The sequence below is a fragment of the Cyprinus carpio genome, chromosome B20, assembly GCF_018340385.1.
Source record: "Cyprinus carpio isolate SPL01 chromosome B20, ASM1834038v1, whole genome shotgun sequence".
Classification (NCBI taxonomy): domain Eukaryota; kingdom Metazoa; phylum Chordata; class Actinopteri; order Cypriniformes; family Cyprinidae; genus Cyprinus; species Cyprinus carpio.
Genome location: NC_056616.1, coordinates 24,122,652 through 24,145,134, shown reverse-complemented (window position 1 = coordinate 24,145,134; position 22,483 = coordinate 24,122,652). Strand labels below are relative to the sequence as shown.

The window sequence follows — 22,483 nt, the reverse complement described above, 5'->3', positions numbered from 1 at the left end:
GAATGTATATGTATGTGACATTTACAGAATCATTAGTGGAAAAGAAAGCATCGCTGTTTGTCGCTCTGTTATAACACTTCTGGTTTGTTTGCAGTATGTCTGTACTTTCTTCTGCACTGGAAGCTCCTGTCATCAAGTCAGATTCCTTGTGTGTGTAACATACTTGGTAATAAAGCTCTATCTGACTTCTTAAAACAGTGTTTAGGGTTTTTCCAGGAAATATATATATGTATATGTATGTATATATATATATATATATATGTATATGTGTGTGTGTGTATATAATATATATATATATATATATAATATGTATATATGTGTGTGTGTGGTGTGTATATATGTATGTGTTTGGTGTATGTATATATTATATATATATATAGTATATATATATATATATATATATTATATATAATATATTAATATATTAAATATTTGTGTGTGTGTATTAAAATATTTAAACAAAATAATTAATAATATAAATGTTATTGTTAATAGTAAATGCAAATATTAAACAACACAAGAAATAATACTATTGTAAGTTTTGACTTTAAAATAAACTGTAAATTAAAAATATAATAATAATAACAATAAATAACTTATTATTTGTAGTTTATTACTACTAAACATAAGAATAAATACTGTTGTAATTTTTCACTGTAAAAGGAACATTTTAAGGAAAAATATAATAATTATAATAATAACTCCTTATTGCTGCTAAATGTAAGTATTGAACAGCATAAGAAATAATACTGTTGTAATTTTTTTCTGTAAAATAAACATTTTTGAGGAAAAAATAATACCAACAATTTATTGTTATTAGAATGTATTATTTTATTACTACTTAATGTAAATATTAAACAACATAAGAAATATTACTTAATATTTTGCTGCAAAATAAATCTTTTAAAGAAAAATTTAATTTACTATTACCATTTATTATGATTGTTGTTGTTATTGTTATTACGTCTAATACTAAATACACATATAAACAACATAAGAAATTTTACTATTGTAATATTTCACTATAAAATAAAAAATCTTTTAGAAAAACATTTTATTTTACAGTACAAAATATAAAATACTAATATTTATGGCTGTCTTAATTTCCAAATGTTAAAACATCAAGCTTTTATTTTGGCAGAAAACCACAGGGAGCCCTCAAAACGTCTCTTATTGACAACAGATTTCCGAGCGCTCCTAATTACAAGTTTGGGAAGATGGTTCGTGCATGTTGCATTTTAAAAATAAATGCATGATCCAAACTCAGAGCAGATGAGTTTGTGTAGAGAAGCATTTACTGTGAATCAAGACGCTGAAAACACTGAATCCTGAGCCGCTCACGAGTAAATAAACACAGTGCAGCGCTTCACACTGCAACACACACAGCATGTTTTTCTCGAAGTACATCACAGCCTGCCAGTTGATAATTGTACTAAACCATATCATGATTTCAGTTTTATGTTGATTAAACATGCAGCTCTTAGCTCCACTGAGGATTTTTCCATAGAACTCTTGTCTACCTCTCTTGGCATCTCTCAAAGTCTCGGCTCTTACCTGTCTCTGCTCATTTCCTGTCTTCTCCCTTCATTTCCTCTCTTCCTGGTTCTGTTTTCCAGGCTCATTCTCACTCAAAACCTTCTATCTACCTCCACCTCTCGAATCACACACCCTCCTCTGAAGGTAGAGCTTGTGACGTTGTTTTTTCTCAGCGTTGTGTTGCTAAGACTCATGGGAAATACTCTCTGGGGTCATGAACTTCTCGTTTAAAACAGAACCTCAGTTCTCAGCGAGCAAATCAATCATAACCTTTGAATTCTCAGTCAAGCTTTGGTAAAAGAGATACTATTTCACAGGACTGTAAAGAGCTGCATCTGGATGTTGTGCACAAACAAAGAGCTCTGCCTGCGGTGTGCTGCTCGCTGAATGAGTCTGGCCCATGTTTAGACATGCTTGATATCAAAGCCGAGCCGCTGTTGCTGTTCACACACTCTTGAGTTGAATGAAATGATTCTTGAGACTTCAGTGGTAATGTGCCAGTGATTTCTGCTGGTAATTTGACTCGTGCGTGGTTTCGTTCCAGTATTGGAGCTGATCATGTGATCCTCTTTTAGTCGAAACAGATGACTGAATGTGGTTTTAACAATAATGTAGTAGTATGTATTACTGAGCAAAATGTTTTCACTTGCACCATTTATTACTAAATTCTTTCTAAAATCTAATACACAACATAAGAAACAAAATTCTAAATATTTTTTTTTCTTAAGATTATGGGCAGTTTGGTATTTCTTAACATGCTGTTTCAGACTAGTGGAATGAAGATCCTAAATACACTATTAGATCTTTATTTTATTGCACTTTATCTATTTGCATCTCTAGATTTTAATATATTTTTAAAGGATGTTTTCTAAAAAAAAAAAATAAATAAAATCCACTTCAGCAGCATCAAAATTTACAGCTTTATCCCTTCTTTTCTCTGAAGGTTTTGTACATATAATAAAAAAAAATGACATTTTATATGTTAAAAACCTGTTTTTTTTCTGGCTGTTGACAGTATTGTCTGATTTATGGAGTGATAAAATTAATTTGTTTTTGTAAAAACTTTTAACGTGTCAGCAAAATCAAACAATTTTGAACCTTGTTTTATCCAGTTTTCAGATTTCTGTTCTGGAAAGTTATGCAAAGTAGTGCATATTTAATTAGATAATGCTCTGTTTTCATATTTAAACAAGATTTTTAACTTGTGATACAAAAAATGTAATCAGACAGTGGGGAAGTATGGTGAAATATATTACATTTACCACCGTTCATCTGGGGATTCCCTCAATAAATAATAAAAAAACTATAATGAATCTTATTTTTTAGAATGATTCTTTTTTTTTGTGAATCAAAACATAGTGACTTGTGTAATCCAAACAATTCTTGAACAAATGAGTCCTTTCTTTTTAGTGTACCAAAAACATGTTGTGTTGAATTTAAGTATTGTATTGTTAGACTTTAATCAGTGTAGTTAAAGATACACAGTTTACAAAATTGATGTTATAATATTTTTTTTTTTTTTTGTCTGTTTAGTATTGTTATTAACATCATGAACTCATATGATGTTTTGGTAATTCTCAAGGCTTTCATCAGACATCCTTTATCCAAACACTTTAAGTTGGCTGAAGCTTCATTGTTTTGAAAAAATAAAGTTAAATTTATGTTTGTAGAGTCAGTTGCACTTTCTTTCTAGAGTTTAAAAATGTTAACTTAGATGCTCAACTATTTTCCAGCTTCTCTTTTATTGAATACATAAAGCAACATTTTTACTGCGTTGAATTTATACAAAAAGCTATATTTATAATGCATAAATTTATGCATTTTGCAGACACTTTTATCCAAAATGACTTGCATTGAATTCAGAGTGTGCCTTTGTTTTAAAATTGGTTCATAGAGTACATTCCCAAGGGATCTAACCCATGATCTTGGCAACTAGTTTACATTACTCTTTCTCAGAAGCCATTATTAGGAATCAAAACTGTATCACATTCAATACATTCCTTATGATTCATATTTGTTCATTTTTGAATGTACAAGAACTACTGATCTGCGGCAATGAGAATTGTGAGCGTAATTGTGTATCAGAAAGTTTGAGCAATAGTAATAGTGATTCTTGCCTTAAGCTTCACAATATATACTTTTGCATTAGCACTTTGCACTTGATTTTGGTACTTCATTTGGTCATTTATGCCACAGCACGTGTTTTGGCCACTTTAAGTTAAATATTAATGTTAAGTGCTAAAAATCAGGTGAAAGACCTCTGACCTCTCGCTGGAATCACAGTGTATCATATTATTTAAAGCTAGCTGCGTTCTGCATTCCAGAGTTTGTAGCTTAAGCTGTCGAATTCTTGCAGTAGGAGGCCAATAGATAATGAAGATGTTTCTTGGACGGCTTGTAACTGTTGGCCTCAGTGTTGAAATCCAGCCTCCCTGTCTGGAGTCCATATATCCACATATGTCAAAGCAAAGAATGTGGAGATATCAAGAGTCGACCTCTAGACCTCGCAGATTCAGCATTCTCCGTTTCTGAGCAGATGCACGTGTGCACGTCATTCACATGTGTGCGTTTGGGTTTGTTCTCTGCTGTTGCTATGATTATTATTATAGTAATGCCAAATTAAATGCTTGTAAACATTTTAAATTTCGACCTAAAGATTCTACATCATTCTAATTTGTTTGTTTTATATACTTAATGAGGAATGTTCCGTTCTTTATATATATATATATATATATATATATATATATATATATATATATATATTATATATATATATATATATATATATATATATATATATATATATATCAAGGCTGCATTCATTTTATCAGTAAAGACAGTAAAATTGTGAAATATTTTTATAATTTAAAATGTGCTGCTTCATATTTTTGTGGAAATTGATGCAGTTTATTTTTCAGGGCCTGTATTCACAAAACATCTTAAGGTTAAAAGTAGCTCATAACTCGCCGATTTAGGAGAAAATCTTAAACTCCTAAACTTTTGCTCTAAGAGTATTTCACAAAGCGTTTTAGCTCTAAAACTAGCTCCTAAATCTGTGAAACGTTAGAAGTAGTGAAGAGGACTCATAAGTCACTAAGACCAAACCACAAACTATCCTAAAATGACTTTTGCTGGCAATCTGCCCTCTGAACGTAAACATTTTAGGAACATTTGATGATAATGAGCTTTTAAAAAGGTATCACCTTTGGTTTTGAAGGTGACCCCAACTCCAAACTGATTATATCCTTGTTTTTATTAACCAGTTGGGCAAGAAGTAACAGCTGTCCTTGCGTCCATTTTTTGCATTTAATCTTTGATTATATTCAGTACATATCTAAATATTTTATGAATTCTTTCTCTTAAAAAGCTGAGAAAGTCAGGCAGTTGATTATCACATACAGTTTAATCAGTTGTGAATGTATTAGACTGAACTTCAGTGTTTTTTGTTGTTTTCTCCATGCTCCATGCTTTTTGCCTGCTCCCGTCTTTGACCTCTGCCCTTCAACTACCGTTTCACCCTGCCACCACACTGTTGTTTGACCCCACTTCCTCATATTTTTTTTATTAATTAACCTCTTGATCCATAAACATTTGTTAGTTCTTACAATAATAACATTTCTCTACAAAATGAGCAATGCAGAATAGGACATTGACATGGTAGTGATGTTTTAGAGTTGCCGTATTTTGGATGCACTATTGTAAAAATATGTCTTGAGAAGACTGAATGTAAGTTTCACATTTTTCAGAGCACACCAAAAACAATTTAACAGTAAAGATACTGAACTGAATCAAATATGCCCTTAGAATTCTCAGGAAAAAAATAATCAGAATTGTGGCATATAAACTTAGAGCTATGACTTTTTTAAAATGTATATCTCAATTGTGATGTGTTTACTATCAGTTTATATAAAGTAAAAAAAAAAATTCTGACTTTAATAATTTTCTCAGTATTTTAAGTAGTGCTGCTTTCAACTAAGGATCTTTCTGTTCAACTAGTAGTTGTTCATTTGACACCAGCAGAAGTAATGATTAAGAATGTGTTAGTGAAAAACAGTAAGGAGACTCCATTAACATTTTAATAATTTGATAAACTAGTGCTTCTGTTTTCAGCTTCAGAGATGAAGTCGGCGACACAAACTCGTCATCTCTGCTTTAGTGATATACCTGTATTCATGTTTCATATGGTTTACAAAATCTGAGAATATTTGTTTTCCATTTGAATTGTTTCATTTGAAAGTAGACAGATGTATTTTTATTTTTTGTAAGGCAAAGATATGCCTTAATAGTTTCACACTAAAGTTCACAGAGACCAAGACGGCAGAAAGCGCATCATGTTTGCTTTCATTATTTTACAAAAATCTATATTGTGAGTGCACACAAATAAACAGAGTCTTTACAGATTCGAAAGATGTATTTTATCTATATGACCAAAAATAGCAAATTAAAATACTGTCCTGCAGTAAGCTAATTTTCAGCTTGACACTCCACAGACACTTGGATAAGTTAACATTAGATTTATCGGCTGTGTAAAGTTGCTAATACTTACATATTTGATATAAGCCATCTAATTGTGAGTTTATATATCACAATTCTGACTTTTTTTTACAGAATTGCGAGTGTATGTCTCAAAGTTCTGAGTTGACATCTCAATTCCGTTTATATTAAATAAAAAAGGCAATTGCTACTTTTTATCTCAATATTCAGATATTCTCTGGAAAAAAGCCACATGCGAGTTATTACTTTTTTTTTTAGTTTATATCTCACAATTCTGACATTTTTCTTGAGAATTCAGAGTTTACATCTCACAATTGTTTTTTTATTTTAATGTAATTGCAACTTTATATCTCGGTTACAGCTCGCTTTTTAACTCAACAATTGACTTTTTCACAACGCATCAAATGTTAATCCAGTTTTCTCAGGAAAAAAGTCAGTTGCGAGTTATGACTTTCTCGCAGTTCTGAACTTATTTCTCACAATTCTAACGTTTTTTTTCTGATAATTCTGAGTTTACGTCTCACAATTCTGTTTCTATAAAATAAAAAAGGTAATTGCAACTTATCTCACGAGAAATAAACTCTCATTTCTGTGGAAAAAGTGGCTGAATTGTGAGGAAAAAGTGGCAATTACCTTTATTATTTCTTTCTTCCGCGGTGGAAACAGGCTTCCATAGTTTTTGCAGCGATGCAAGAGAAAAACCTTTTTTTTGGTTCCCCAGAAAACTTTTCAGAACCATTTTTTCTTACTATGAAGAACAATTTAATAATATAAAGATCTTTTTTTCCACTATAAATTTTTTTTTTTGTGGAATGTAAAGATTCCATGGATGTTAAAGGTTCTTCATAGAACCATCAATGCCAACACTTTTTAATAAATAAATACTGAACTAATTTCTTTCTTTACAGTCTAACCAGAGAACAAAAGTTGCACACATCCAAATATGAAATAATAATCTCCAAATCACACGGGGGGAAACTCCCAAATAGTGTTGAAGAACTGTTGCACTCCAGTGGAATAATCCATCGCGATTTCTCATAAATGTTATTCCATTTTGGACCATCTCTCATTCACGCCCCTGAATTCCAGAGTCTGTGGCCCAAACATGGAGCGTTCGCTGATAGCACACTTTATAAATCATTGCATTGGTCCCCCCCCCCCGTCCTCGCTACGTTTGCACAGGAAGCGGAGGAAATCTGCTCCTCGTTATTTACTTTTGGGTTCGGTTATTTGATTATCGGCGGTCTGCATGAACTTTCCTCTGATTGCTTGGAGAAGGACATGCACCTCTCTGTTTTTAAAGCCTAATGGGACTCACCTTGAGCTGAATATGCAGATGCTTAAAGCCTGTGCGCTTGCAACATCTGGTTGTTGTATTAACGTGTCCGTTGAACTTTCAAAGGGATTTACGGCCTCTCTAGAAGTCGCCCTGTGGTGAAAAATTCCTGCCAATGGCTTTTGTTCATCTGTGCCTCCCAGTGCCATAGCAACCACTAATTATAGCATTCCATGGATTCCCTTTTAAGACGACGAGGAAGAAAATTACAGCCACCTCTTGGCCCTGTGACCTTACTGCTCTCATCCTCGAAAGAGAGCAATATTGGTTGTGGTTCTTCAAGGATTGCTGATTTGTTATTAGTGGTGGCGCCGTTATTACTGTTGCTTATATTTAGAGTATTAAGCATCTTGCACCATTTGTGCTTTTCTCAAAATGCACCTGGCCATTAATGCGTCTTTATATTACACAAATGCATGAAGGCGGCTGATTGTGAACAGCTGTGCATTGGGCACATGGTGATGCCGTTTTGGTGTGCTAAAGCAGAGCCTCTAATATGAACATCCATGATGGTTTTGATTTGGAAAAGCTGTAAGAAGAAACGTGAAGACAGCTGTGATTTCCCCACAGGAATGTGTGCTAGAGATCTAGACCACATACAGTCAGCGTGCGGTTAAAAATACACTTTCATGAAAAAAACATGTCTCTCCACACAGGTAGTTTTAATCCACTGTTTGGCACTTAAATCTAATCCTGGTTTATGGTGCTTTTATCTTTCAGCCCTCCAAGGCCTTTCCGGTTTCCCAAAAGGTAAGTTTACTACACTTTCTATTTTTTTTTTTACATTTAATTATTATAATGTACTAATTGTTATTAAATTTATTTATTCATATATTTTTATTTGTTTTTCTTTTATTTAAAATAATGTATTTTAAAAATATATATATTTTAGTGTCGATTTTGTTTGATTTTACTGTTTTTCATTAAACTTGTAATCTCTCTCTCGCTCTCTCTCTCTCTCTCTCTCTCTATATATATATATAAAATTAAGACTAAAACATTTTTCAGAAATGTTAATTTTTAATGACAGTGTAATCATTATACAATAAAAATGTTGAATTCTATTTTATTATTCTATAAAAATGCTTACAATATCTGTTAAAATTATTTTAATTTTTTAATTATATTGTATTTTATATTACATTAAAATTTAAATTAATGGAAAACAATTAACAACTAATAAAATTAAGACTAAAATATTTTTTTTAAATGTTCATTTTAAATGACTGAGTATTATATACAATAAAAAATTAATTCTATTTATAAAATTTTTATTTACATTTTTACTTTTGTATGGTATTAGATTACTTTTTATATTGCAATATTACAGTACATAATTTCAATTAATGTAAAATGTTTTTAAAAAATTAATTTGTTAAAAAAGTCTAAGATTTAAAAAAAAAAGTAGTAATAAAAAAAAAAAAAAATGTAAAATGTATAAATATAATGTATGTACAATGTTGTTTTCATGATTTGTGCTTGTACAATAAAGGGGCTGGACAGTATGTAGTATACAGTGATATATATATATATATATATATATATATATATATATATATATATATATATATATATATATATATATTATATATATATATGCATATATGCATATATATATATGCATATATGCATATGATGTATGAATCTCCCTCAATTGCAGTTATGCAGAGCTCATTGCTGATTGGCCGGTGGTGGTTCTGGGGGTGTGTACCGTTCTCATCGTGGTTTGTGCACTGGTCGGTATCCTCGTACCCGACCTGCCTGACTTCTCAAATCCACTGCAGGTGTGCACAAGAAGCTTTTTTGGTCTTCTTTATAGGATATTGACATTTTCAGACGTGATCCTGTTGATTTTGTGTGCAGTTTGAGTGAAGATTTCTCATTTCTCTTATTAGGGATTTGAACCGAGAGGCACTGCAATAGGCCAGAGACTTGTAACTTGGAACAACATGGTGAAAAACACAGGCTACAAGGCAACACTGGCCAACTACCCCTTCAAATACGCAGACGAGCAGGCCAAAAGGTAACAGAGTCCACTTCTCATCTGATAACCGGATTTTCCTTTTCGCATTCATCCAGAACAGCACTAGATATTATCAAAATCTAGCCAAGAGAGGATTAGGAGTCAGGCCAGGATTGGTCAAAATCGGTGCATCTGTGGGATTTCGGTTTTGCAGCAGGGTACATGACCTATTTATATTTTATTTGCAAATGTGCATCTTTACATGCACATTGCTCAATGGACAGCACTGATTTAGGTTGCATTTTAGCTTTTTGCTTTTACATGTGCAATATAAAGTCAATATATTTTGTTATTGAATGCAATGACAATCAGATTCTTTTTGGGGCCACTTCATATGCACTTTTTGCTCCTGGGCAGCAGAGGTTGGTAATGCGATCTGTGCTGGCTGTATCATGACTCATCTGATCCGGATCATCGTGAGCTGGATTACGGATCATGACAGAAGCGGTCTGAGAGAGAATGAGCGTGAGCGAGAGAAAGGCACAGCTCCGTCTCAGCATGTGCACAGGCGTCTTTCCTCTGATTAAAGAGACTTCCTGTCTGTGGAACAGGATGTGCTGTCAGCAGCAGTCCTGTCCTCTGTCAGTAATAATGATAACGGTCATTTCAATCACAGATCTCTAATGGCATCAGTGTGAGGAGGCTGAAATCGTGTGCTCTGGAAATAATAATTAGTGAGGTTTTTTTGTTTCATTAAAGCTGTCTAAATCCGACAAGAATCAGACCGCAAGTCGTGAACCACTAGATTATGGTGTTACATAGATCAATGGAGTTGAAGCTTTATCTGGATAACTTTCAGCATAAAGAGCAATTGTATATAGACCACAGTCAGAGCAAAAACTTTTTTCTTTTTTTTTTTTTCATGCAGAGCTGTTAAATGCATTGATTAAATACTCTCCTTATCCTGCGTTTCAGTCACCAAGATGACAGGTGGTCCAAGGATCGTAATGATCGAAAGAAAAGACAAGCGGAGTGGGATTTTAGTAAAGACAGTTTCTTCTGTGATGTTCCAGGTGAGTTCTGTATTCTGAAAATGACTGTAAAAACTGTCAATTTAAATGAATTTTCTATTTTATTTTATTTTATTTTATTTTATTATGTAATTTATTCCTATGATGGCAAACCTGAATTTTGTGTGTCTTTTGTATAAATTTCTATAAAAAATAAATAACAATAAACATCTTAGAGCATTTATTAATCTTGGTTTATGCAAATTTATAAACTATTGCTGGTTGTTTATAATGTTAATCTTAACTTATACAACTACTAATGTTAAAAAAATGTTATATGTAAAATGAATATGAACCAAGATTTACCAATTTACCTATATATATATATATATATATATATATATATATATATATATATATACATATACACACACACACACTTTGACATTTTGTGTCCTATGCATGTTCTGCACTTCATTATTAGGAAATCTGTTTGTGTTTACATTTCATATTAACCTAATTAACTTCTCAAAATTGATTTTGTGTGCATTAACAAATGTTTTACTTCTGGAGTCAATAGTATGCTGACAAAATTAAGCACAAATGTATTAAATATATAGTACTAAAGTGAGACTAGTTGGATTAATCAAATCTGCCATCTAGTGGCTCATGGAGAAGGGCTGCTGGCTTTTAGTTCACTCTCAGAAAAAAAGGTACAAAAGCTTTCACTGGGGCAGTAACCTTTCAGAAGGTATATATATTTGTACCTTATTTACCCCTAAAGGGTGCATAGAAGTACCTTAAAGGTACATATTTTAGTACCTAAAGTGTACATATTAGTAACTAAAAGTATCATATGTTTTCCTTTTGAAAAGTTACCGCCCAAGTGACAGCTTTTGTACCTTTTCTCTGTGGGTGTTTAACCACCAAACTATGTCTTTCCATAGGTGACAGCTATTCCCGAATCGTATTTGCATCTGCAGAGGGAAAGAACTTGTGGAATATACAGGCAATAAAATCCATGTGCAATTTTGACAATACTCGGGTATGTATCTTGCATTGCATATATTGATTATAACATATGCAGATGCATAATGGGATGTCGAAAATGGGTGTTTTACTTGTGTTTTTCATGTCTGGTCCTGCAGGTTCGCTCCCATCCCCAGTACTTAGATCTGTGTCAGCGCACCACTGCTGCCTCATGCTGTCCCAGCTGGACACTTGGGAACTACATAGCCGTCCTTACTAACAAGTCCTCCTGCCAAAAAATCACAGAGCAAGATGTTTCCCACACCCTAAAAATCCTGCGTTCCTGTGCCAAGTATTACCACAATGGCACTCTTGGTCCCGAGTGCTGGGACATGACGACCCGTAAGAAGGACCTCAAGTGTGGCAACGTGCCACGGAAGTGTGCAAAATACAACGCCGTATATCAGATTTTTCACTTTTTGGTGGACAAAGACTTTCTGAATCCAAAGAACACGGAATACCTTCCACCTAACCTCAAGTACAGCATGCTCTTCTCCCCGACGGAGAAAGGCGAAACAATGATGAACATTTACTTGGACAACTTTGAGAACTGGAACTCCTCGGATGGGATCACGACCATCACAGGAATAGAATTTGGCATCAAACACAACTTATTTCAGGACTACCTTCTGACAGATACCATGTATCCCGCAATAGCAATTGTGATCGTGTTGGTAGTCATGTGCATCTACACGAGATCAATGTTCATCACCCTTATGACCATGTTTGCCATTATCAGTTCGCTCATTGTCTCGTACTTCCTGTACCGTGTGGTCTTCAACTTTGAGTTCTTCCCCTTTATGAACCTCACTGCGCTTATCATACTTGTTGGAATTGGTGCTGACGATGCCTTTGTGCTCTGCGATGTCTGGAACTACACAAAGTTTGACAAACCCAATTCTGAACTCTCGGAGACAGTCAGCGTCACGCTTCAGCACGCGGCGCTCTCAATGTTTGTCACCAGCTTCACCACATCTGCTGCCTTCTATGCCAACTACGTGAGCAACATCACTGCCATCCGATGCTTTGGTGTGTACGCTGGTACTGCTATTCTGGTTAACTACATACTGATGGTCACCTGGTTGCCAGCTGTGGTGGTCCTACATGAAAGGTACCTGGTCAACCTCTTTACATGTTCTCGGTCACAACACCACCAGACGCAGGGTACTATGCCGTTCTGGACAAGCTTTTTTCAGATGGTCAACAAGTGTCTTTTTAGCATCTCGGAGGCCTCTCGGATGTTCTTTGAGAAAGTTTTGCCTTGCATCGTGATCAAGTTGCGCTACTTGTGGCTCTTGTGGTTTCTGGCAATGACGGTGGGTGGTGCCTACGTTGTTTGCGTCAATCCCAAAATGAAACTGCCCTCTCTGGAGCTGTCGGAGTTTCAGGTTTTCCGTTCTTCCCATCCCTTTGAACGCTATGATGCGGAGTACAAAAAACTCTTCATGTTCGAACGGGTCAACCATGGGGAAGACCTCCACATGCCAATCACCATCATTTGGGGAGTTACTCCAGTTGACAATGGAGATCCGCTGAACCCCAAAAATAAGGGTAAACTAACACTCGACACAACCTTAAACATTGCGAGTCCTGCGAGTCAGGTATGGATTCTCAACTTCTGCCAGAAGCTTAGGAACCAGAGCTTCGTGTTCCAGTCTGAGGAGCAAGACTTCACGAGCTGCTTCATGGAGACTTTTAAGCAATGGATGGAAAACCAAGACTGTGAAGAAGCTTCCGTCTATCCCTGTTGTAGTCAATCCACGTTCCCTTACCGGCAAGACGTCTTTGAGTTGTGCATCAAACGGGCAATTATGGAGCTTGACCGGAGCACCATCTACCACCTTGACAGCAAGACTCCAGGGCCAAGGTTTGACATCAATGACACAATTCGAGCAATTGTGCTCGAGTTTCAAAGTACCTACCATTTCACTCTGGCGTACGAGAAGATGCATCAGTTTTACAGAGAAGTCGATGCTTGGATTCAGGAGGAGCTGAAGGATGCTCCTGAAGGACTGAGCTATGGATGGTTTGTAAGCAACCTGGAGTTCTACGACCTACAGGACAGCCTATCGGATGGGACTCTTATCGCTATGGCACTGTCGGTGGTAGTGGCCTTCAGTGTTATGCTTCTGACCACCTGGAATATCATCATCAGCTTCTATGCCATCATATCCATCGCCGGAACCATATTTGTCACAGTTGGGTCGCTGGTGCTCTTGGGTTGGGAACTAAATGTGCTTGAATCAGTGACCATCTCAGTTGCTGTAGGCCTCTCTGTGGACTTTGCTGTCCATTATGGAGTGGCGTACCGCCTTGCACCACAACCAGACAGGGAAGGAAAGGTGGTATTCTCCTTGAGCAGAATGGGCTCGGCTATAGCGATGGCAGCTCTCACAACCTTTGTAGCCGGTGCGATGATGATGCCATCCACAGTTTTGGCTTACACTCAACTGGGCACGTTTCTGATGCTAATCATGTGCATTAGTTGGGCATTTGCTACGTTTTTCTTTCAATGCATGTGTCGCTGTTTGGGACCCCAGGGCACCTGTGGACAGATTCCTTTGCCAAAGAAACTCCAGTGTTATGCATTTTCAGAGCACACATCTGAAAACCAGTCTACTCCGAGTCAAGGTAAACTCGGTGCTTGCTACACAAGCAAGTACCAGATAGATAACGCAAGAAGTGAGGGGCGACATGAACACTATGAGCTTGAGCCCTTGGCGTTGAATGTCAGGAATGAAGAAAAGGCTTCTGATGAGGAACAGGGAGCATGTACGCAAATGCATAATGACGTCACTTCTCATCACTCAACCTTGAAAAGCTGCACCGACCCAAGAGAACCCAGTCCTGAGATTGAAAATGGCTTACCAGGAACTGAACTTTCACATCTTCATCAATACGCGTACAGTATGAGGTGCACCTGTGAGAACTCCATGCATCAGTATGTGAGAGAGCGACAAAGGACTCCTTACCATCCATGCAGCAACCAATGCCCTGCTAAACAGACCAATCACTTACCTGTGGGTCAGAACCTTCAGTCCTCACGGGATACAACGCACACTCCCACTGACTGCTTCGTAAACTCTGGCCACTTCCAACATTGCTCACAGAGCCAAGCATCAAGGCCGAACCCTCACAGATGTTTCCCCAGGGGCTACAGCATGCAGGCAGTGCACCTTTTGCATCAGGCACTGTTGTCCGATACCGCAGTGCATGACGAGTCCCACATAAATGCATGTGGCCTCAGTTCACCTCTACCAGAGAGCCAGAACTTTCCAGCTCACATTCAGTTTCCAGATGTTCAGCGCTGCGCTTTACCTGACACGACTCGAGTCTGTACTGTTAATCATGACACACAGAAGACAGGGGACCTAGCATTAAATTCCTGGACCTCTCAAAAAATACCACAGAACCATTTAAAAACAAAAGTAAATGGCACTTGTGTTTTGCTGCAGGACAGTCGTGAGATTCGCAAAGCGATTCCAGTGGTACCAGAAGAAAGTGTCACATGCAATCTGAGTAAGAAAGACAATAATGAAAGGGCAGAGCCCGTATCTCCCAAAAAATTTAACTGTTTTAAAAAGACTGTAAAAGCGAAGTGCAATTCTGTAGAGTTTCACAAGCCAAAAACCACTGTGCCTACTATTGCCATTCATTCAAAAGCCTCATCTGAGAGTTTATGCTAGCATTTAAAATTAGAGCATTAGAAAGAAATATCAGAACATAATGCCATATTAAGATATAGCACAGAAAAGCAACTGGTTGTTTCCTGACAGGAATAGTTTCTTGACATTATGTGCATGGGAATTGTGACATGACGTCAAGGAAAACTTTAGTCTGATTTAAGAGGACACTATTTTGACCCAGTGGCTTGTATTATTTGTGACATCTGTTTTAGATTATTTTTTTTAATGTCTGGCCACAGGCCATCACTTTTTCATGGGAATAGAAAAACATAATCAGAATTATTTTCCTGCACATTTCAGATGAACTTGTATATATTTTTGTGTGTTGTGTATGTTATTTGAATCATGCACTTTTTCATTGATGCCGATTGGAACGTTTCACCTATAAACATTTTAATACTTCACATGCAAACTTCAGAAATTTCTGTGATGGTGAATTGAAAGACTCATTGTGCTTTGTTTTTAAGTTGTCTGCTTTTTTCCAGTTTCTCAGATAAAACCACTCCTCCTACAGTGTGCAAACATTTACGTTAGCGTCAGGACTTCAGGGAAATTGAGTCCGTTTATGTGACTTCACACAAAAGAAAATTGTTTTTGTCAAATATACTACATGCAGAATTAAGTATTCTTTTAAGTGTCGTGTCCTTGGCATGTACTGTGTACCTCTCATCCGAGACATTAGGATCTGTTCTGTTGTTTTTTAATAGAAAGATAATCACATTTTTTTTTTTACAAATTTTCTGTTATTTGGTAATATTGGGTGTACCAATAAAGGCTGCTATCTGGTGTTATAATAATATTATTAATCATAATAATTTAAATATAAAATTTGGTGAATTTCAAATAATTGGTACCAGTTGTAAAAAGTATATATTGTTTCCGACGTTTGTCCTCTGATTTGTCCTTTTTAGCAGTAACCATGTGCTGTATGCCAAGGTTTACTCAAATAACTGAATGCAAAACAGCAATAATTGTAGTACATTATCTTCAAAAGTCCAAGTATTGTCCCACAGATATTTGGACACGTGAAATATAACACACAGTATGATTTATTCAACTTAATGTGCCAAATCATGAAACGGCATGAAAATCAAAATCAAAAAGGTTTACTATTTACATATGTAAAGCAATTACAATGTTAATGCAGGTATCTGTTCATCTAATTAAAGATGTATCTGTAATGTCACAGTTCCGTTGACTTTTACACCAACTGACCGAGAAGTTCATGCTACTGCACATTTTGGATGATACAAAATAAACTTTTATATATGTATACGGTTCAGTATGGTGTCAAGCTTAATACGCTTCATTTTTGTCCAAAAGAAAACAGGTCAAACACATAAGGATAGATGAGAACCTCATCAAGAGCAAAGAAAGGTATGTCCATACAAAGTCCTTCACAGTTACACTATCCATGTCTGCATGAACGAGCTTTTTTCAACCTTCTTGTATTTTTCTTTAACATTTTTAGGTTTATTCTTGGTGTTTTTTTTTCTTATTTTATGCAGAAGCTGGTCATAAAACCACTCTGAGTCCCAGCTGTCATCAGACTGAGGTAGCTGAGGGTGCTAAAGAGATTTGGATCCACTGAATAAATAGAGTTGTATTTAAGATTAAGTATCTGAAGACTTTTAGGGAATATATCATTCGGAAGGTGCTTCAAAGAGTTGAAGGATAAATCCAAAAAGATCAAAGTAAGGTCTTTGAAAATGTTTTGGAAGCAAATGTAGTTCGTTGGAAGCCAGAAAATTCTGTTCTAACTGGTGAAGATTGTTAAACACATTAAGACATTTTCCTTCTGACCAGATCAGTTGCATTGTTGAAGATTAAGGAGTTTGTAGTTTGTCTGTAGAATTCCAGGTCAAGGGTCGTGAGATTTTTAGAAATGTTGGGTAAACTAGACCAAGATGAAGTTCTGTTCTCACCCAAGTCTTCAGGTTTCCAAATCCATGAACTGATTCCAGAGCATTTCCTGTTCGACTTAAGGTGAGTAAACTTGGGAGTCCCTGAAATGATTGATCTCCAAGCACCCTTACATGGTTGCAAGACAAATCAAGCGCCTCAAGTTTCTCTAGATTCTGAAATGTTTTAGAATCAATACTATCCATGAAGTTGTTGGACAGGTTTAGCTCTTCTAGATTAGTCAAACTCAAAAATGCATTGTTTTCAATCAACCTTCGAGATGAGAAAAGGAAGTTTTGTTCAGTTCACCAATGCTGTTTAAACTCAGATCTAGTGACATGCATGGGCAGCTCTGGCACATGATGAAGACCTCCACCGATGCAGAAGGCAGCGTAGCCATTAACAGAAGCCCCGTGCACTTTACTACTTCAGAGTTGATGCACAATACAAAAAGGATCAGTATAAATATATATTCCATTCTGAGAGCTCTGTGGAGAAAAAACAAACATGCATTTTAGTTTTTTGAGACGTTAATGCTATTTAAGTTAATGTACCATATCTTACTCATTGTTTGATTAACTATTTCAAGGGTCACTGACTTTAAACAAAGCATTTACTGCAACACAGAGAAGTGAAAAGATCGGAGAGAGTTTCAATAACGCAATATTAAGACTGGCACAGCGTCAATTAAACAACTATCCATCCTCTCGCTTGAGTTCCTTCCGGCGTTAATAATGAGTTCTTCCTCCGTTCCCTCTCTCTTCATTTCATTGGTATTTCCCAACATCCGAAATGGGAAATAGCTTTGACTCGATGATTCATTTCAAGGAGTTGTTCAAGTTCAAGACTGTAACTCTGGAAAACTACGACCATTTCAGTTTATTGAATAAAGTCGGAAGTTAAGTAGCAATTTTTTTAACCCTAACAAGTTTATTTGAATTTTGTTATTTTGAACGTCGTCTTCGATCAGTTTCAGAATCTTCGTTTATTTATTTACAAAGAAATAAACAGCGTAGAAATGTTATGCAATTGTTCAAAACAGGAATGAACGAGGATTAGTCAACTGATAGGCTTTACCAGCTGCAATGACTGGACATTAACTCTTGCCACTCTTGAAGATAAAACCAACTTTTTTATTTCACGTGAGCAATGTGAATTAGTTCCTCGTGCTCACTAGAGGGGGTCATTTACCAACACTACTCAGAAGACGAGAAGAAACTTCTGTATAGGTATTAGCAAAAATAAAATCTTTAAAACTCATCTTCATTAATGTTGCGCTGTGCATGTCTATTTTCCAGGCTATCTTCATATTTGGACACAGATTGTAGAGAGAGAGATACAGAGGACGAGACAAGATAGGCTACTGTAGATGAAATTTGCTGCATGTTATATTAAAAAATAGCATTTATTCTCTTCAAACAACAACATTCAGCAATACTGACATTCATGAGTTCAAACTTGTGCAAGGTAAGCAAGGTAAGTTTCAGTCTTTCTGACGTTGTCTAAGTCTAATATATTTATGTTTACATCAAAAATCAAATATAGCCTATTTACTATTTGTACTATATTTACATTTCAGTTCGCGTGGCGTCCGACTTTAAGTGTCTCTTGTTATATGTCTGCTTGGGAATGTCTGCTGTGCGCAGGGTTTTTCAGTGATCACCTGTTGAAAATCGAAGTTTTCATCGTGGCCTTTGTCCACATCGTAATGGTGCGTTTTATCAAGACGTCTCATTATGCAGTGAACGATGCAGACCAGTAAAAGAATACAAACAACAATGCAAATCATTATTCCTAAAAGACTGGCAGCTGAGATGGACGCTGGCTTGTCTGTTGGAGATCTGCTCGTAGGAGTAAAAAAATCAAAAGGAGTTGAGCTGCCTGAACCCTCAAAGTCTTCTCTAATGCATTTGGTGCTGTCTTTAAGCACGTATCCTTCATCGCAAGAACACTGAAATCCTCCAGGTGTATTTTCACATGCATGGTCACAGTAACCACTGTCGCATTCATCTATGTCAACGCAGAATTGCTCTTCAAGTAGGAAACCATCGGGGCAGTTGCACTGGGCGTTGTTGTTGGGATCACAGTCCGCTGGGCACATGTTTTTCTCACAGTGCATTTTACATTTGTTCATGTCCTCCGTCGACTGAATAAATCCCTCAAAGCACACACAGTGATAGCTCCCTTCAGTGTTGATGCAGTCGTGCTCGCACGGCGCGGACTCGCATTCGTCGTCATCCACGCAGACGCCACCTTCCATGTGAAAGCCGGGTTTGCATTCTTCGCAAGACTTTCCATCTGCACCCAGTTGAAACCCCGGGGGACACGCGCACGCGAATGTATCGCCGGCTCGCGTGCATTTGTGTTCACATTCAGCGCAAGAGTCAGCGTCCTGTTTGTTGCAAGTGACTCCGTTGGTGTCGAGTTCGAACCCAGGCTGACAGATGCAGGCATTGCTCGGCCCTTTCTGAATGCACTTATAATCGCATCCCCCACCAAAAACTTCACAGCTCCAAGGTGCTTTAAGCCACGCGCCTTCGAAGCAAATGTGTCTCGTTCTCATCGGCTGCAATGTGCCATTAGTGAACTGAGGAATCTCTTTGAGTTTTTCCTCTGCTGTAAATCCGAAGTGAGTTTGATATGAGACTGGTGCATCGATGCTCAGCGGCGGACAGTAACTGGGGTTGTCGTATTCGCAGAAATAACCATCGATTCTGTCATTGCATGCTCTTTCGGTCCATTTGAGAACTTTTTGTGATACAGAAACACACAGTGGAGAACAAACGCTCACGTCGCTTTTCCAGTTGACGTATTGGGTTTTGTTGTCTCCAGTGACCCATCTGTATCCCTTTAACCCATTGCTTGAGTTTGAACACCGATCGCCGGCGTGTTTAAGCCCAAGCCAAAAGTCTCCCGAAGCGCCGTTTAGCAACCCACCGAGAACTTCGGCCGCTTTTTCGGTGCGCACGGTCATCAGATGTCCTCCTTTCTCTTGACAGACGAGCTGGGCAGCGTCAAAACTCGCACTGTCTACGTGGAAGACGAAGCACTTTCCATCCACACAATCGCCGTCACTGATGTTTTCCCCTCGAACCCTGAGGACAGCGAGCGCCAGCGCCATTCCTATGATGTCTCTCATCTCTGCTGGCGCGTTATGTAACGGTCTTCACGAAGTTACGGAGAAGTGACCAGCGGGTTGTTAGCACGTTCATGAGTTCGAGATATTGTGCCTTGCCGCATTTATAATGACATCCATGTCTCCAAAAAATTAAAAGGAAGTTCGTGTTATCTGGCAGACATCCCGAAATCCACTGTTCCTCTCTCTTTCCCCCTCCCTCCCTCTCTCTCTCTTTTCCCAACCCTGCTGACGCGCGCATGGGTTTGGACACATGATAATCATCTTGAGGATCAATTTCCACATTCGTTACCTCGAATAGATCTTTCCTTTTCACGTAACTATGTTTTGGTAAAGCTATACCCCTCCTAAAATAGATGGATGGATGGATGGATGGATGGGTGGATAGATCTAATACATTTTCCCCATTAATTTTTTTTTTTAAATTAAAAAAAAAGTGGTGAAACGATTTTCACTCAAAATTGCTAAATTTCACAAATCATACAAAGAAACGGCAAGAAATGGAATTAGGCTAAATATCACATTTTGAAATAGTATATATTTTTTTTATATATATATATACATAAAATATACTACTCCAGCCTAATCTTTATTTTTTTATATTTTTTTTACAGTGCATATTTTAATTGAATTTTTATTTGACATTTTGTATTTATTTTACTTTTTAATAAAACTGTATGCATTCTATAGCTAAATATCACATTTTGAAATAATATTTTCTTATAAAATATACTATTCCAGTAATCTTTATTTATATCTTTGAGTTTTTTTTACAGTGCATATTTTAATAGAATGTTGTATTTATTTTACTTTTTAATAATACTGTATGCATTCTATGAATATATATATACTGTTACAATGTACATAATATATTATGTGAAGCACTTAAATTGGGTGTGAAATGTTATATAAATAACTTTTCCTAAATATACACACTCAAATGTTTGTTCTGATAATTTTGCCATGAGAAATTTTGTATTAAATTATGCAGTTTGGATTTTTGGTCTATATGTGTGGATACCCGAGTCATGCTTAACTTAAATGCCACTTGCTTTGATTTTATTAATTAATGCACTAATGCAAAGTTTTTTTTTTTGTTGTTGTTGTTTTTTTTTTAGTGACTTAGGCACCCAAATACTTTTTGGTGCCACTTAACCATTTCATTTAACTGTAATAATTCTAATAGTGTTTTTCTTTTTCTATTTGAGGTACAATTTGATTTACTTGCATGTTTTGTAATATGAGTCATCATTACAGTTGTGTAATTTGGGGTGTATTGAGCATGCATGTAACAGTAAAAGGAAAACACCAGCATGATGAATTCAATACACCTATGTATAGATTTAGACTCTTTTCACCTTTTTCCAAGTGGACAAGGAGTGGAAATGGCCACTTAATTCATCAATATCCTACAGGATTGTTTAATTATTCACCAATGTCCTTGTTTCCATGACTTCCGTGAACCATGGGTGGATACCAGCGCCATCAACAAAAGGAATTTATTTAGATTTTGATAGTGCTGAAGGTTTGTGGGTGTGTGCGTGATGACTGAGAGTAATATCCTCTGGACTGGCATTAGTCAAAGAAAAAAACGCAACCCACCCTGAACTAGACTTTCTCCACATTTCCTTTTTATACTCTGTGTCACAGCTCAGACAAGCTACTTAGGAAGTTTTGATAGATGCCAGTCTGCATTTTCCCCTCCAGAGCAGTCCATGAAAGGAAATCATAAGAAGACTGGGGTTGTTTTATTAGTGACAAAGAATGAAAACGCAACATAAATCAGACAGAAAATGGGCGTTATGGCAAAACGAAGAGGCGCTGGAGCCTCATTATTAAATCCCATGTAATAGCTATGATTTATGTTAGAGACATTTCTGTATTTTGTGTCACTGTTAACCATTTGATTTCCCAATTCAGTGATTTTCACAAGATGCTTCTGTTCTCATTTTGGTGACCCTCTCATGGCAGGAAATTGGAGAGAATTGCCAGAGGTCGTCATTTATTCCATCACCCCTTTTCTATTTTTAATCAGTGAGTTATGCGCATGTAAGCTCCACTCACATCATCAAAATGTAACCATCTCATCTAATTTAGAAATGGTTCCCAAACGTGCATTAGTAAGTAATATTAATCCTCAAGTGGGGCGCAGTCAAATCCTTCCTGCTCAGGTATTGTCATAGCATGCTTCGCTGCTTTCTTTACAGCCATATCCTCAGGATGAAAGGAAGGATGTCCTTCTATTCTTTTTAACGGAGTAGTGAAAACTTTTGCACCTAGAAAGAGGCAGTCAAAGGGCACCAGGAATGTATTGTATACAGCATCTGGATGAAACAATATGAGAATTATTTGATGATGTTAATTTTAGCTCCACAGGTAAAAATTATTTGA

General features: G+C 36.4%; 2 protein-coding genes across 5 annotated transcripts in view; one reads left to right on the top strand and one right to left on the bottom strand.

Moving 5' to 3' along the window:
• Positions 1–15,843, top strand: part of disp1 (dispatched homolog 1 (Drosophila)) — a 57,815-nt gene extending 41,972 nt beyond the window's left edge. For all 3 annotated transcript variants that reach the window (XM_042747159.1, XM_042747158.1, XM_042747160.1), the window contains 6 exons: positions 8,087–8,116; positions 9,027–9,150; positions 9,262–9,389; positions 10,305–10,402; positions 11,287–11,384; positions 11,488–15,843. In XM_042747159.1, the coding sequence (XP_042603093.1) occupies positions 8,087–8,116; positions 9,027–9,150; positions 9,262–9,389; positions 10,305–10,402; positions 11,287–11,384; positions 11,488–15,054 (4,045 nt within the window). In that variant the 3' untranslated portion in view covers positions 15,055–15,843. The remainder of the gene's footprint in view (positions 1–8,086; positions 8,117–9,026; positions 9,151–9,261; positions 9,390–10,304; positions 10,403–11,286; positions 11,385–11,487) is intronic.
• A 242-nt stretch (positions 15,844–16,085) lies between these two features.
• On the bottom strand, positions 16,086–20,279 carry thbd (thrombomodulin). 2 transcript variants are annotated; one of them, XM_042747161.1, is made up of 2 exons: positions 18,529–20,279; positions 16,086–17,444 (listed from the first exon to the last, which is right to left on the bottom strand). In XM_042747161.1, the coding sequence occupies exon 1, from the start codon at positions 20,093–20,095 to the stop codon at positions 18,554–18,556; it is 1,542 nt and encodes a 513-aa protein (XP_042603095.1). In that variant the 5' UTR covers positions 20,096–20,279; the 3' UTR covers positions 16,086–17,444; positions 18,529–18,553. The 2 variants fall into 2 exon arrangements, with proteins under 2 accessions (XP_042603095.1, XP_018968439.1); XM_019112894.2 differs by having other exon boundaries at positions 18,620–20,279.
• Positions 20,280–22,483: the final 2,204 nt, after the last annotated feature.